Source organism: Diadema setosum, chromosome 14 (genome assembly GCF_964275005.1).
Source record: "Diadema setosum chromosome 14, eeDiaSeto1, whole genome shotgun sequence".
In the NCBI taxonomy this organism is placed as follows: Eukaryota; Metazoa; Echinodermata; class Echinoidea; order Diadematoida; family Diadematidae; genus Diadema; species Diadema setosum.
In genome coordinates this window covers 27,301,555-27,319,810 of record NC_092698.1, presented here as the reverse complement: position 1 = coordinate 27,319,810, position 18,256 = coordinate 27,301,555, and the positions used below count along the sequence as shown (strand labels likewise).

General features: G+C 37.3%; 1 protein-coding gene across 1 annotated transcript; it reads right to left on the bottom strand.

The window, feature by feature from the left end:
- Positions 1-6,634: 6,634 nt before the first annotated feature.
- Positions 6,635-17,553, bottom strand: LOC140237976 (ileal sodium/bile acid cotransporter-like). Its single transcript, XM_072317905.1, has 4 exons — positions 17,470-17,553; positions 12,528-12,850; positions 8,553-8,763; positions 6,635-7,117 (listed from the first exon to the last, which is right to left on the bottom strand). Exons 1-4 carry the CDS (start codon positions 17,551-17,553, stop codon positions 6,635-6,637), a joined length of 1,101 nt encoding a protein of 366 aa, XP_072174006.1.
- Positions 17,554-18,256: the final 703 nt, after the last annotated feature.

Genomic DNA, 18,256 nt, shown 5'->3' with positions numbered 1-18,256 from the left:
TGTATGTGATGAAAATCTAAAATGGCACATAATGTATCAAAATGCTCCAGTGCACAGGTTACTGTAAAAGTGGATATTTTCGCGCAACTAGTTTTTTGCACTTGGCTGGATAAGATAAGTTTTGCATGTTTTTAATTCCACGGAATCAAGACATCAACTACTGGAACATACGGTATACAAAAAATAATATTAGTGTGCTTTTTATTTTCGCGCTAGTTTCTGTTTGCGCGAAATGTGCGAAAATTTCAACACCACAAAAATGTCCACGTTTACAGTAGTAATCACATTCATATTCATCAACCAGGATGCAATGTTAGATTGCTGTCAACTACTCTACTAAATCACTTTCTGAAGTAGACGTGCACACAAGGTTACATCTGCTACACAGTACACACATTGTATAATAAGAGTGACCACTAAATGAGGTAAGTGCCATTTTTTAACATTTCGAGGTAAGTCCATGATTGAAGCAAAATAAAACCTTTCCAATGATGCCTCATTTGATGTGTAACAAGGAATATTCTTCAAGTTGTAATATGAAATATCCCATATTTTTTATTTATTTATTTATTTATTTTAGCAGGTTTGATCATAAATATCTTGAAGTGACATATACATGTAATGCACTGAATACATGTAATGTCTGTATACATGTAATGCGGTTTTTGGTTCAAAGGGGACATTTCTGTTCAGTGGTAGCTTGAGGGAAGTTTGTACAAATAGAAATCTCTCTCTCTCTCTCTCTCCCTTTTTCAGATTAGAAATAAGAAAAATCTACACTTCCTTCTTGGCCCATTCTAAGCACACCAATAAATACAACTACAGTACAATGTATTAGGAGGGAGGTGGAATGGATAGTACAGTGCTGGGAGCATAGATACTACGCCCTCTAAAGTCTCGAAACCATAAGGGAAATCAAATATTTCTCTTAGTAAGCTTCTCACCGAATTGAAGAACATTAGATAATAAGGATATGAGAAAGAGGACGGAAAATATTTCTTTTTCTAGTCGAAGATCACGGAGGAAATAAAACAGAAAAAAAAAACTTCCCTTATGATGCCTTTTCAGCCATATATTTCATAACTATTATGTCATCATGTCATATATTATTCCTATATACTACGTGTATGTTCGGTTTGAAATACTGTGGTATATTATTTTTGTTCATTATCATTTTGCAGAAAAATATACGTAACAGTTTCTTGTTAGAGTAATGTAAAAAGACATTACTAAAATGATATCCGAGTGTATGTGATATACTCAACAAAATTAAAGGACAAGTCCACCTTCATATCAACTTCAAGTTCAAGTTCATATTTATTCGTTTTTTCCACAATATACAAATATAAATCTCACTTTCTTAAGTGACAAAAACAATGCATACAATTGTACAGAGAAGGCAACAATAATAGGAAAAAAAAACTAACAGTAGCGATACATTGCAATAGGTGCTAAGATAACGAAAGTGAAATGGTTTTCAATATATGCATTGTGTGAAAAAACGGAGGGACCCACTAAAAAGACAGAGCTTGTAGAGTGTGGGTCCCTCTTGTATTAGAAGCCCGATGTAAAAATTGAATTGAAAACAACAAAAAATCCGCACAAAAAGTTCAAAAACATTCAAAAACAATCAAAAAGTTCAAAAACATTCAAAAAGTTCAAAAACAATCTACATATACATGTAGATTGAGTGAATAAAACAATATTTAGAACAAATCAATGAAAGCTTGGGAAAAATCAGATAATCCATCGAAAGTTATGAATTTTAAAAAAATCTACGCAGTCACTTCTAGTTGAGAAGACTTCTACAGTGTATGGTGTCACATGAGTAGAACGATATAAGGAAAATATAAAAGAATTTCACAAAATTTTATTTTTTGAAAAAAGTGTACATTATTTTCCTCGACTCGTCATCGACATAATCTTATGTTACATATCATATAATTCCCCCTGCCTTCTGAAATTTCAAGTGTTCTTTATGTTATATATATACATATATATATGTATATATATATATATATATATATATATATATATATATATATATATATATACATATATTACTAAATGCACATATGTAAAATGAATTAAAGAAATCTATGATAGATAAATATAATATATTAATTTTTTATTTTATTTCTTCCTTCCATACAACCCAACGGTCCTTTTCAGGACCACTTGTATTCATTTACTGTTTTCTTCACAGGTTATTTCTCTTGCCTTCTCCCCTCAGGACTACACTTTAACCTTATTTTAATCCCTCGTTTTGCATTTCTCCCACAGGAACCTTTTCAGGATTTAACTGTCATCAATTTTCCTCTCCATTTTTTTTTTTCTCTCCTCTGCAGCATTTTATTTCTAGGATCCACCCAAGCTCCCTCTCCTTTGCTTCTTGAATTTCAGTTGTCTTTTTCTTCTTCTTTTCTTTGTTTTCTCTTCCCCCCCCCCTCTCTCTCTCTCTCTCCCTCTCACTTTTCTCAACATTATTATAGTCTCATCTCTCCTCGACTTACCTTTCCTTCGCAGGATTATTCGTCCTTTCTCCATTGATTCCGCATTCCATAGTCCACATTGTTCGCCGACTTCGTTCTTCTCTTGGTTTCATGAATCTTCACTTCTCTCTCCTATCTCCATGATTTTCCAACATTCAACTCCTCCCTCTTCCTCTTCCCTTCTATTTCATCTTTCTCCTTCTAACGATGTCCGAACATCTTACTTGATTCTCACTCTATCAGAGACTCCAACCCCAAGCACCTTCTGATCTGGAGATTCTCCCGCCCGAAACCCCTAGCAAACGGGAGACTCTAAGTTGATGCGTGCGAAGCGCGAAGTTCCTAGGGTTCTAGATGCTCTCTGGTGCTATCTAAGGCTTATTTTTTCAACATACGATAGCAATAAGTAAGAAATCCTTTCCAACGGGAGACACAGAGCCAGGGCGGGAGAAATTAAATCTCAAGCGGGAGAACGGGATATTTTGCAAAAATGGGTTTTCGGCGGGAGATCTCCCGTCGAAAACGGGAGAGTTGGAGTCTCTGCTCTATTCTTCCTTACCATTCTCTCTGTTCCTTTCTCTACCGTCTCCACTAGTGCAACTTCAACTTCTAGCCCATTACTGTCCCCCACTCTTCACTTTTTGCCCTCCTTACAACCCCATATGTCGCTTCCCTCTTCAATTCTCCTCTTTCTAGGCTCTTCTACCAAACAACGATCCGGTTAAGGACTACATACACATGGTGTCACCGCAAACCTTTCTCCCTCAAATAAATATAACATATGGCATAGTTTTGGTTGAGATTGAGCAGCTTCAGGTTACTTTTTCTTGTGAGATAAATATAAACCTCTAATGAAATATTAAAGAGCATACAATTCAAAGAGGAATTCAAAGTTTATCTGATAAAAATTGGTTTTGAAATGGTTTATCCAAAAATAAAGAGGTCCTAATAAAAGGCAGGTCCCGCCTTTTATTGAACCACTTTGTTTATTTATTTTTTTTTAAAGGCTATGTCAGCCATTTCAAAACTGATTTTCATCAGATAAACTTTGAATTCCTTTTTTTAATTGTATGGTCTTCAATATTTTATAACAGGTTTCTCACTTCTCACAAAAAAAAAAAAAAAATCTGAATCCACCATCTCAACAAAAACTGTATACAATTCCTTTATATCCCTCAACTTCTTCCTGCTCACACGTCAGGAGTTTTATTCCAAAAGCTTTTATCTGCAAGGTACCTAATTTGTCGAAACATCTATACGGCATAGGTGCATTATTATGTGTGTAACTATCACTATAGATGCATGCACCATTCTTGCAATTTGGGATATTGCACGATGGTTGGGGTATCTCCAGTGTACTAACATCGCTAATTTTGAATGGATGCAATCTCCGCAACACAGTCAGTCCGATTCCCTTGAATTGCGTGTCCTCATGAAAGATGAACAGATGTATAGAGAGAGACATCTAGATTGATTGACGGAGTGATTGATCGACTGTTTGACTTATTTGACTGATGTTGAGAGAAGAGACAGACAGACAGACAGACAGACAGGCAGAGAGGGAGACAGACACACACAGACAGACAGACAGACAGACAGATAGACAGACAGACGGACAGACACTGAGAGACTATAGAGAGAATAGAGAGAGAGTGAGAGAGTTCGACAACCTGTGTCGAGATTCAATTTACAGTATTCCGTGTGACTCTAGGTGACATAAAGCAAGGGAATCAACGTGAAGGAATCAATATTTTCCAGGGGAATTATTTCCAGTGTAATGATAACACTATCGACTCAAGGCGACACAATGAACACTGAATATTGTCACAGCAGCATTAATTAAAAACAGTTTTCATGCTACGGCGACTTTCGGATGTAAGAACATGTAAACAAACAAGTGTATCGCACCCTCTCTGTTAGAACGTGACTCTACTATACTACCGTCCACAAGAAATTAACGTTTGAGTATCATACCTCACGAACACAACTGACAAACAAGCGTAGATATCGATATCCACAATACATTTATTCTCCAAATGATGACCCAAGTCCACAGAGTAAGGCATATGATAATAAAAAATGATATATACAATACCTTTATTTTCAAGAAGAGAAGGGTGAATTGACATAATTGAGGCACAGGAGTTGAAGGTATTGAAAATGTGGGGAAGAACTAGATCTCATTTTTGTTGCAATTGTATTATTATAAGCAGGACTGCATCTGCCTCAAGTTACACTATTTCAATATGGAAAACTTTAGAAAAACAAACAACGATTATACAGCTGGAAGACATTGCATCAAAAAAATACCGAACCCTTGCAAATCCGCACAGATAATCTACATGGTATTGCATATTATATAGTACAGTCATCTTTAAGTTTCACACTAGCAATCAAATAACGTAAGAATTAAGAATGCGAGCAGCGCAAGACAAAAATGACGGACCAGTACAGACGCTACACAAATTCAGACACGCACGCACTATTATAGACACTCACATGAGTAGGCCTATACGTATACAATGGGTGCCTATAATTTATGAGAGCTGATAACCATGATATTAAACACCTCTGTTATACGTATTACCTGTTCCCATACGCATATACACAATGCCCTATAAAATCCCACGAGTTTACTGACTGTAACCATTGTTTGACGGCGCGTATAGCCTCTATCGGAATTCAAAATTACCCATTCCAAAAGTACACATTAATTGTATAGATAGTTGACAATACTCCTTTCCTTGGAAAGGAACCATGACCTGTTAGCCTACATGTCTTTAACGTATGGATAAAGTCATTACATTGCCCTGGGATCTTCTATGAAACTGCATCTTAATGCAAACGTACAATCTGAGTGCGTACATCACAATAAATGGTCAGTTCAGACAGGAGGATGCATCTTAACTGGTGCAACCAGGTACATGTATAAACCCACTTATAGGTCAAACTAACAGCTCTGAATTATTCCCGACAGTGATAGATTGTAAATGCCATGTGATGCACACACCACATCACAAATCGATGGTAAACATCAATGCGACGTATACACTGCAATTGAGCCAAAAATCTACCCCTCATTTTTTTTTTAAATTCGCATGGAGAAGCAAACCTTTCATATTTTGTTTTAAATATTCCTTATCTCAGTCGACACTTGAGGCAAACCACGATTTACAACAATTATACATTGCAAGATACATGTATATCCAAATTGCAGCGTGTTGTTTTTGTAAATGTCGATTTTGCTTAAAATATTGTCCACCTGAGAGAACCGTTATAAAGGGTCTTTGTCTTGATAATGAAGAAGTAGAACTTCGTAGTATATTATCATATTCCCTCTCAACATATCAAACATATCAACGTTTTCACACGAAATACATGGAGAATAATCTTATTTCTCACTCATGATCAAATAACACGTAAACAATTATTTTACAAACACATGAACACGGAAAAAAATGTCCATCATTATTTTCTATATACCGGTGATCTGTTATTGAAGGACAGCAAAATACAGCCAAGGTGATAGCCCAACAGTACCAAGTATAATGAAAACAAAACATTTATTTCGTCGTAAATGTGGCAGATGATAGATTAAAGAAGGGAATTTCGTTCCCTTTCCGAAAAAGACACAAAAAGCACTTCAAAACGAATAAATGAACGAATAAACTGGACTAACAATAAAAGAGGAGAAAGACAACGAAAGGAAAACTTTTTTTTGCACGAAACCATTTTAATTGCTATTTTTGGTGGGGGTAGCATCCCCTTACACACACTTTTTCCCTTCATTCTCAGCAGGATTGTTGTGCAGCTCTGCAACAATTGTCTTTGACAAAAACAGAATCTCAGGAGTAATATTCTTTCACAATTTACTGCAAGCGCAAGAACATCGCTCTTTTTATATCGGTTTCTCAGTCTCTTTTTTCACCCTTAATCATTTATTGCCGACTTGTGTCGTGTGATTTGAACCACATCTGCTGTAAATGCTAGTCATATTAACAACACCTGAAGTTGAGAGTATAATAATTCATATTCACGAGCACCGTTCAGAGAGGTTGATAAGTCCGCTGCTTCAGTCGAAATATCAGGTCACCAAATATCGATTGCTGAATAACGGTTGGACGATACCATCTGTCCCTGATTTATGAGATGTCTAGATCGTCATCGAGTTTCAGTTCACCCAGTTTGCTTTCTCCTGCGACCTTCACTTCGTCCTCATCTTCCTCTGCCCCGTGGCAACACTTCGGATATATGCGCTGGAAGAACTCCTCGATGGCGCGGTACATGACGGACCAGATGCACCCCTCCAGGGGCATGGCGATGGCGAATATGGAGACGAGTTTGAGTACCTCGTGCAAAGCGGTCGCGTCGTTGAGGAAAAAGCGCCATGCGAGGCTAGTGGCGATCGTCCAGTTGGGAGTGCCGACGGCCAGGGATACGGCGCTGCAGGCCTCGTAAGGCAGCTGCAACACGAAGGCAAGAAAGAATCCGCAAAGGAAGCCGATGAGCGGGAGGAGGCTGCCTCCTAACCACAGCCTCCAGTCGCCGGTATAGTGGTCCGGGTGGTCAACGACGTTGAAGATGGCTACGAGGACGACGCTGATGATGAATGAACTGCTGCAGATCTTCCAAAGAAAAACGTTGACAGTATTGAAGTTTTTATTATGACATCAAGTAATACTGATCCATATGAACAATAAAAGCATTCATGTAAAATTCACTGTCCCCTTCAACGGTGACACAGTTTTCCTTCAGCACTAACATACTTATAGAATTGAAAGGGTAAGCACAATAATTATGAGGGATTAAGTCAACGGGAATGGATCAACGAAAGTATGATAGCCAATGATGAAACGACTATACTCAAGACTCTATTCAGCATGATTATGCCTTCATCAAGCAATATCAAGTCCTCGTAATTTTGTGACTAATAAATGGGCACCGCACACTTTACGGCCGCACGACTAAGTGACTTTGGATCTGAAATAAACAAATGTGTTTTCTCTGAAACTATTCTGATTTATTTCGGATCCAAATTCTGTCAGTCGTGCGACCGAAAGTCGTATAGTGTGGGAATCAGTGGGAATGCTGGGTGATGATTGTTCCAATCCTTGTGGATTCATTTAAGAGTACATTATATATTTATTGTTGTGTGAAGATTATTTGCTTCAGAATGGTCTCATATTTAAATAATGTGCAGTTCAATGTTTCCAGGTTAGCATGTCTGTACAGTGACGGTACATTAAACTGCACATTACTTGAATATGAGACCATTCTGAAGCAAATAATTTTCACACAATTAACAATAGATATATAATGTACTCTTAAGTGAATCCCACAAGGATTGGAACAATCATCCCCCAGCATTCCCACTGATTCCCACTGATCAGTTACTAGCCATCCCCTTTAAAGAGGAAATCCAGTCCAAATATAAGTTAGTCTGATAAAAAAAAATAGCAAAATTTTACGAGTTCAAGGGTAAAAATTTGACTGATATCGGATGAAAAATACGGAAGTTACGAAATTTTGAAGTTTTGATGATTCCCCCAAAACAGTATACAGTGGGTATGAATATGCAAATGAGTGAGCTAACCATGTCATACCCTCACAATTTTCCAGAGATCGTGTACCCCCCTCCCAAAAAAAATAATAATAATAATAAAAAAAAAAAAATGATGAAAATTCGATGTTTCTGTTGAAGTCAGAAACATGACGTTATTCCTGGTTGAATAACTTCAGAATAGTTATCAGTTAGATATATGAGGATTTGAGCCTCGGGCATAATAACATGCGTTTAAAAAACAGGAAATTTAAAAATTTTGTGTACAAACTATATGGTAAGTTGTGGGGGAATGACATGCTCACTTTTCCATTTGCATATTCATTTTGACTGTTCAAGAACTGTTTCCCCAAAAAATATCGAAATGTCAAAATGTCATGTTATGACTTCCTTATTTTTCATCCGATTTCGATCAAATCTATACCGCTGAACTCGTAATATTTTACTCTTTCTTATCAGACTAACTTGGACTGGATTTCCCCTTTAAGACTGCGACTCACCTTTGCTACGATCCTTGCCCTCTTCAAACCCGCGTACCGTTTGAAGAGGACCCCAAAGGCAGTGGGGACGAAGATCAGCATCTCGTAGACTAAGATTTCATGGGGTGTGGCGATGATGTAGTAATCCTCCGACCACGTACTCGAGTACAGCGAGAAGTACATGGGCATGAGCCCGATCGCAAGGGCGGTGGAGAACATGGCCAGGCAAAGGCTGCATTGAACAATGGAATCAGAAAAAAATTACACTTTAATTAATGTTTCACAAACGCTTTGTTGTTGTTGTTGTTGTTGTTGTTTATTTTAAAAAATATGAATCATAGACTTCGTTTTGTCGGTGCGGACGTAGGTAACTATGTGCTCAAATTCCCAGAGTTTGATATGTAAAAGGATTTTGCAATTACACCTGAAGACGAAATATTTTATACGGAAATGATCATTTTGGCAGAAACTGCCTACTTTAACCTTTCAATGACATGTAATAAAAGTTAATTGAATTGAAGGAAATACTCAAGGTTTGTAGTACCATATACAATTACGTATATAATGTTTGATGATATTGCTGAAAATAAGGAGTCATAAAGTGACATCATAGAGAATGAACAAATCAAATGAAATCAATTGCAAATCAACATTTTCGCTTTGTGTCATTATTGATTTTTGTCCTGAAATCTGTTTCGGTGTCAAACTTGAATAAATTCTTTATTTGAATTTATTTCAATGATAATTATGTATGAGAGATTATCACAATACTGACGGAAACACAAGGGTGCTACAATCATCAACACAAAACACAAAAATCCTCTTTCAGATTTACTGGAAGAAAGTCTTATAAGACTATTGCTGCGGTCTGTGTCTCATTGTAAAAGAAGTGCCATAAAATGACAGCAGAAACGAAACAATTCTAAAATATTGCTCTCGTTTTGAGACACAAAACGCAGCATTCTGTTTGACTTGATGAGGCACAGTTCACTTTATACGAAAAGTACACAATTTACCTCGTCTTGTTACTGACATTAATGCTAAGGGTAATATTTGTCCCCCTGCCTACTGTAAAAGGTACGTCAAGTGTGTTTACATTATGTTGTTTTATGTTGAAATATCTTTTTATATGCTTTATATATCGTTGTTCTACTTATGCTGTGACGTCACGAATTATAGTCTTCTTATCCAGCGACGACGAAAAAAAAAAAAAAAACTTTTAAAAAATCATAACTTTTGGACAGACGGTCTGATTATTTCAAAACTCCACTTATGTGTATACTTCACAATATTTCTGCGTTCACCGAATTCAGGTGTATCCACTTGAGGTAAATTTCTCTTGATAGGCAATAAACGTTGATTGCGATCCTGTTGTGATAATGACGATAATGATAATACAAATATGATTTGCAAATGATATATAAACAATGGCAATCTACAGTAATCGCAGATGGCCACAATACACGCTTAATGAAATATGTCAGCCATATTATTCTGTAGCGCTGTTTTCTCTTCAAATAAGATGTTTCTTGTATTAATTTCTTTTTTTTTTTTATTTAACCGATGCGGATTTCATATTAATGCAGGCACAAGAAAACTTAAAGGCGCTGCGGCAAATAAAATGTCATATATTCTACTTTGATAAGAATGGTTCACTATGATCTCAGAAACATGGCTAATTTGTATAATTCTATTCAACCCTCTCTTCAATTGGTCTCTTCAATTGGTTTTGTGATGTCTTAACGGCCAAATGATTATATCATGAAGTTGTGTGTGTATTCTTTTTTTTTTTTCCGGGGCTGTTGTGATGGCTAAAACAGTCACATCGAAAGTTTAAGTTACAATATAGAATAGTTTTTCATTTCATGTTACCTCCCTTGCGTCTATTTTTTAAATTGCTATTGCTGTCTCAAATTTTGGAAAGTTTTGGATAATATTACATGTGCAACCACATCATCCATGTAATATACTGAGAAAAAGTGATATATGCTAATATTTCATAATCACGAATGTTATATAGGTTAATCTAAGCTTTAATCTTTTTATCTACACCATATTCATATACACAGGTCCTAAATTTCTGAACTCTATGGATTGCGTAAAACAAACAAACAAACAAAAAAACTCGCTAGCTCATTGTATTCTTTTGAAGTGCAAGTTGAAACTTTTTTTTTCTGTTTGAGTCCTGCCAAGTCAGTGTTTACTAATCCATGGCAAATTCAAATGCTACCATCCCCAGATAATGAAATGGATATTCTTCAATCACCAGAAACGCGACTAATTCGTATAGTGCTATACTCATCCCTTCTACGAGTTAAGTGTATCAATTTTGAGGTTTCGTCTCTCGAGAAGGTTAGATTTTCTTATGATTTACCTCAATGGGAAGGTCGTGCGGTTACACTTCATGTGATAAACTTGACTCTTTCAGAAAAATTGAAGGAAAATGGTAGTTATTTGGTGACTTTTGTGCCTCGGTAAAGGCTAAAATAAAATTATGCACAATCGTCGTCAAAATTACGTTTAAAGTCATCGCGCAATACGCTTGATGCGTAAATTATGATTTATAACGTACAACGGGTTTACTTTCCTCATAAAGTGTTCAGTCATACCAAACTCAATCTGGCTAATTTGGACGCTGAGTCGCTGCTGTGATTTGACCGACTTTCAGTTTATAAAGGTTTCAGTAAATTTCACCTTCACTATCTTTTCATTTATTTCTCGTCTATTGTGTCGAAGATGTTTTTCCAAAACCCATGCTATCCATGCATGAGGAAGAAGAAGAAGATGAAAAACACGAAATTTGTGTTTAGTGCATGGGAAGGACAGTCTGATAAGCTTCGCATGGCTGTCCATTTATGGATGAGCGTGTGAATCGAAGGGGATCGGGAAGGTTTTTCGTGTGAATGGGCATTGATGAATAGGTCTTTGTTAGAGCATAATACCTATTTCTTTATGCGAGCGCAATACCAAGTTTGAGTCACCCCTTTCAACGGAAGTTTGGAAAGTTGACAAAACGCAAGGGCAAATAATCCGTTATATACGCATGAGAATTATTGTGCGTGAACAACAAGCCCTGGAAATCCATTGCTCTCCTCCCCTATCGCTCCCTTTCACCTCTGAAAAGTATCCTATATAGTTGCTACAGCTATGAAGAGAGAGAGAGAAAAAAAAATCCACAGAAATGTACAGGTCACGGTTTTCTTGACTGCCACATTGGGCAGCAGTTAGATCTGACCTATGCTGCTTTAATGCCGATGCTAATTCGCTGAAGAAATTGGGTAAATATCGTGCTGCTATCCTAGCCCACAGCTAACTATCATTAGTTCTAGGCTTTGCGTAACTATCGACACCCCTCGCACCCACCCCCTAGAACACCACCAATCGATGAAATCCAGTCCAAATATAAGTTAGTCTGATAAAAAAAAAGAGTAAAATCTTACGACTTCAACGGTAAAAATTTGACTGAAATTGAAAATGAAAAATAAAGAAATTATGACATTTTGAAGTTTTGCTAATTTCTGCAAAACAGTTCTTGTACAGTGGATATGAATTTGCAAATAAGTGAGCTAACCACGTCACACCCTCGCAATTTTTCATTGATCGTGAAAAAAAAAAATAGTAAAAATTCAATGTTTTTGCCATTGAAGTCTGAAACATGACATTATTCCCGGTTGAATAACTTCAGAATAGTGATCAGTTAGATATACGAAGATTTGAGCCTTTGAATGAAAAACTGGAAATTTCAACATTTTATGTAGGCAACTGTATGATAAGTTGTGAAGGAATGACATGCTCACTTTGGCATCTGCATATTCACATTGACTGTTCAAGCACTGTTTCCCCCTAAACTAACGAAACTTCAAAATGCCATAACTTCCTTATTTTTCATTCGATTTCGATCAAATTCATACTGTTGATCTCATAATATTTTACTCTTTCTTATCAGACTAACTTATATTTGGACTGGATTTCCCCTTTAACAGGCCCATAACTCACCCCACTATCACGAACCCGTCCCCGTAGTAGACCAGCACGGCGCAGAAGGGCGAGACAGGAGAGGTAGATAGGATGATCATGGCCAGAGCGTCGTAGATCTGCATGCCGAGCCCGGCTGCGAGCAGGTAGCCGACCAGGGGTTGGATGACGTACTGGAGGAGGAGGCCGATCATGACACTCTGGGGAAGGTGCATCTCCTTTCGGGAGAAGTCCTTGATGGAGATGACACATCCCATGCCGAACATCGAGATGGCGATGGCGATGTAGTTGATGCCTGCAGCAACGATTCGCAGTCTCGTCTCTTCACCTGGTTGTACGATGTCCTGCAAGCAAAATCATACAGAGTTATAATCATCAGAGAAAACTTGTACATGATATTGTGAGATTATGTGTGTATATTCCCTTTTCCCGGGGAGCTTCATGAGTAAAACAGGAAGCAAAATACAGATTTTCATTCTCTAAATAAGTTTGAACAAGAGACATAGGCCCTACATCACATCGAAAGATCTAAATACAATAGAATATGGTTTCATTATTACTTCTCATTTTGTGTTACTTCACTTACATCTTTATTTTTGCCAAAAGAACAATGCTGTCACAAACTTTAGGAAATTTTAAAGATAAACTTAAAATGAGCAAACACATCATTCACATGTAATATGACGGTGGAAAAACAAATTAATATTTGCAAACATTTCGTCATCACAAATGCTATATAGGCTAATCAAGTTGACGCAATACACCAATGATAATAATTAGGCATTCTCCGGTTAAATTTTAGCTCAGCAAGGCAGGTCCATGCGAGTTAAATACGGATCTGTCAAGCATTATTGTTAGGACTTTATTGGTTCAAAATACATTCAATAATCGTTACACAGCGGCCCTTATGTTGGAAATCTCTGGATTGCGAACTGTTCGCTCACTGTATGCTTCGACTCTTGTTGAAACTTTTTTTTCTTTTTGAGTCCTAACGAGACAATGTTTCTAACTTTTCCTATTTTCTTATTTCTCTTTCTGTTCTTGAGTTTGGGAGGGAGAATGCCAATCCTATGGTAAATGGAATGAATAGGATGTTCTTTGCCAGATAACCTTTTTTTTCTGTAACTGATTCACGGAATCAAGTTTTCTTGTTGCTTTGAGAATAGTAGGAAGAGATGAACAATGGGTAATTGATTTAATTTGAGGACACACCCCAACCCTGAAATTTGAGGTAAATATTGTAGATAGGATTTCCTCTTTGTTTGTTTGTTTGTTTTTTCTTTCATTGACAGACCGCTGGCTAGAAACGTATGGTCACTTCTTATGAACTGCAAACCACTACTAATCATGCTTACAGTCTAAATCGACCACTCTTCACAATATCAAATTATTTATAGTACAATAGGCCCACGTCAAATGCTGTAATGCCTATATTATGTTCTGTGACTAAAGGCAAAAGAACAGGACACAAACTATCTGACCTATCAAAAACCCCTGTTAAAGACGCGCACAAAAATGTTATCCGTGCTGGAATCAGGAGTACCGATGACTGACGTATAATGTTTGTTTGAATGGAACCACGTGACAGTGTGACGTCACGTATCCCATGCCTCTTCTCCTGCAGGAGTGTGACTATAATAATGTCAAAAAGTGAGGAATGAATGGTTGAGGATATATCCCTCGTATCTTCCAACCCACAGCAAACAAAAGAGAAATAGACAAAAATGAAAATGATAGACATTCTTCGTTATTCGTAGAATTTGTGTTCATTACACTTTTATGCACAGATTGCATAGAATAATAATTGTACGCGTATAGATCATCTCCAGGATATTCTATACTCATGAGTTAATGTGATGGGGCCGCGAGCCTGTTCCGTTTCTAATTTCCATTGGCCTCATCAGTCAGCATCAGACCATGGACCCTGTGGTAGGGTCCATGATCAGACAAAAGTTGGTGTGTGTGGCTAAAATTAAACAAAAAATCGATATCCTCCAACAGGTGTATTCAAATCAAAAGGAATCACTGTGCTTATCAATGGTTCCAGGTGTGTACATCGCACCAACCAACGTGCTCCGTTGCGACATGGAGCCCCGAGCATGGAACCTGACATGAAAATAATGGTGAGCCCATAATACCTATGCCAATGACAAGTTTCTCTATGATCAGTCAACATCCCTGGAAGTCATCAGAGGATGATATTTCAAACAGCGCCGAAATTTCATTTACTGAATTATACCTCAACGTACTTGATGTGCAACCATGCATGCTGCTGTACATTATATTGATTTGATGGAGAGATATCGATGGTCTTACACACTCAAAATTTGTATTGCCTGAAGGAGCGTTGACTATAGTAAAATGGTGATACATTATACACGTGAGTGCCTCTACGTTGGTCTGTCACCCTTTCTACCGGGCGGTGGAAACGAGCTACGTACCCCCTTTGTGTGCTTTGAGTCCCGATTGACTAAAAAAAAAAAAAAAAAAACCCAAAAAAACCCCAAAATAAAAAAAAAAAACAAAAAAAAAAAACAAAAAAAAAAAAAAACTCCATAGCGTTATACATACTGTTCACTATTTCTGGTACAAAAGGGTTCATGATCAAACGTGTTTTATGTTCGCTAGTGTTGGCAGTATTGTAATACTGGAAGAGTTGACGTGGGTATGTACAATATATAAATAACTTTTAAAGAGAGATCTGCTTTTGCCGTGAAGTTCTTCTGGTTTTCCAACCACAGCCCAGCATGGAAAAACAACCTCGTTAAATGGACGCTGGTACCATGCAGGGCCCTGAGTTGGGGAGCAAGTGCTTGTTCAGTTCCCATAAAAACAGTTGTAGGCCTCTTATAATGATATTTGACTCCAGCCTAAATTTCTTCTATTCTATGTCTCTGTGAGGCATAATGATCAAGTGATGAAGTACGAATTTCATGCACTACAATCATTTTTATAAAAAAAAAAAAAAAAACAGAACGAAGATGCAACCGAGGGATAACACACTATTGTTCAATTAGCTCTTGCGGTTAGAGTTGAGCTATGCAGACAGAGGGACATGCATACTTATGCGTATACTCTGGCTGCCTTTTTTTTTTTTTTTTTTTTTTTTTTTTTTTTTTTGTTGCTACATATCATTGTCGTCAGTACGTCAATAAAAATGTCTCCATGTACAATACGCAGACACGTTTTACAACCCTCGTCCAGCACATTTAGAACTTGTTGCTTTGCATTTTCTGCATGATGGAAGAAAATACAGTTGAGAGAGGGAGAACGAGAGAGTAATAAAGAGAGCTGTTTAGGCGCCACGCTCATCAAGCCCTGTTTTATCATTTCACCATTCCCTTTTCATCTTTCTCTAGATGAGGATAGTGTTGTCAGTGTTCTAACGTAATCATAATATTATTTTGGACTCTTTTCAGCTGAACTAAATGTCTGTTGTGAGAAATCATTCTGAAAAAAAGGAGGAATGATATTTAGTTCGTATCGATGAAAACCTTTGAAAGAGACATACGAAAAATAGTCCATTCACAGTGTATCAGCAGCTGCACCGTGGAGCCCCGTCGTCCATGACAATGTCATCTTGTGCGTTTCCATTGCGGAAATGCTCTTTTGAAACCATGACACCCCCCCCCCTCCCTCACACACACACACACAGAGTAATATAAAGAACTAAGCCAAATATTCAAGTGACATCACAGTCACATAATCAAGACATAGAAGTCCGACGAATATCAGTTCATATGATTAACTAATCTGTTGCTTTACGAGTCGTTGGAACGATATCATTTACGTATTTAGACTGTGGCTTCGAATCGATCTGTTTTTACATCATGCATGCATGGGTCCCCGGGGAACATTGCTATACCGTCACGTTTCCCTGTATAACTACAATTTTTATTTGGTTACATATTTTTGTACCTTATTGATAATGGTTTTGAGGGGAATGCATATTACAAGCTCTGTTTTTTTTTTTTAGCTTCCCCTCTATTTTTAACGTTTCCAACATTATAATCTTATAGTGCATAGCATAGATCCACAGCCTTCTCAATTTATTGTGTTTATATGATATATCATTCCGATGTATGTAAAATATACATTTTTTTTTTTTACTTTTCTTTATACTGATATTCTTTGTTGGAAATAAGAATAATATGAATGAATGAATGAATGAATGAATGAATGAATGAATCAATCAATCAATCAATGAATCATTCATTCAATCAAGTATGGAGATGCGCAGCCAACTGCTGTGTTTTGCTGCTGTTTAAACGTACTGAAACCAAGGGAATGAAGCAAAAAAAAAAAGGCATTAACAAGATGCCCTTGACGATGCAGTTTACTATACATCTCATGACATCGATATAATCTGGATTTTACTTTCTCTCCCTCCCCCTCTCTATTCATCTATCTATCTATAACTATCTATCTATCTGTGTTTGTGTCTCTCTCTCTTCTTTTTCTGAGGGGGGATACTAGCACAAGTGTAATGGCTAAAACATATCTAACGCTTTAAGCGGCGAATTTATTCGTGTACTTTTCCCCTTAGAACCTTTCAGGACCGATGGTAAGAGGTGAGATTGCTGAAGTGAAGAGAGAGAGAGAGAGGGAGAGAGAAAGAGAGAGGGAGGGAGAGAGGAGAGAGAGGATGGGGAGCGAGCGGAGAGGAAATAACGTCGATATCTACAGAAAAAAAAGGAAGGGGAATGAAGATGAAGAGATCGCACAAAGTAATTGGATTTCTTCATGCACTGTTTAAACACACCAATGTATACGTGAATCGAAGAATCAACTCAGAGTAAAACCAACAACTATAGATAACAAAAAATAGTCATGACTGTACCTTCAGTGCTGGGCAAAATATTAATGAGGTGCGAGTATCATATCCCCTCACTGTATTATGTAAGATTCCGCTCATGATTTTGACGAGTATACAATCATTATCATGTTTTGGGAAATGGCTTACCTCATATCGGTCAAGACCACCCGACTCTTGATTAGGATGAGGTGTTAGTAAGGTTGCCATGGTAATATTCTGGATGACAGCCATTGCCGATGACGAACACTCCTCCAAACAGTGGTGACGACTCCGTTAGTCTCTGCTAATTCTGGAAAAGAAAAAGTGATATCAAGGTTATTTTTTTTTTTATTCTTATTTTTTTTTAAAGCTGCGCATGCATAAAAACAGATTAAGATAGCATCAGAAATTACAACCTGAAATTAGTTTAATAACATGCCAGACGACGGTTTTATTTCGGACACGTAATGATTACGAATTACGAATTACGAATACGGATATCATCGTTGTAGAAAAATAAATGCTCGAAAAGCGTGCACAATCATCGATGTTACTGTATCGGGAGACAGAAGAGTAGCCGAGAAGGAGAGGGAAAAGATAGAAAAGTACCAGGACCCGGCCAGAGAACTTCGCCGCCTGATGTGGAATATGAGAACGAAGGTATCTAGTCCCTGTTGAAGTCGGAGCACTTGGAACCACACCAAAACAGCTACGACGTTATAATGTACCTGGACGAGGTGGGTGTGCCCGACCGACTGTAAACGCTCTAAAAGGCAGCACTGCTGGGGACGGCCCGAATCCTCAGAAAAGTACTGGCAGTCTAAGGTTCCAGTATGGAACTTCACGTGATATTGATCTCCAAGAGACATCTTGTGATGATAGAGACAATATATAGTAATAATAATACAATCATTATCACTATCATCATTATCATTATTTTATCATTATCCTTATT

Bases quoted from the DNA above. Each gene is read 5' to 3' on its own strand.
- LOC140237976 (XM_072317905.1), bottom strand. From the start codon at position 17,553: ATGGCTGTCATCCAGAATATTACCATGGCAACCTTACTAACACCTCAT. The intron at 8,764-12,527 runs GTGAGTTATGGG...TGTTCAATGCAG, and splicing joins GACGGGTTCGTGATAGTGGG to CCTTTGCCTGGCCATGTTCT. The intron at 7,118-8,552 runs GTGAGTCGCAGT...TTTCTTTGGAAG, and splicing joins GGGCAAGGATCGTAGCAAAG to ATCTGCAGCAGTTCATTCAT.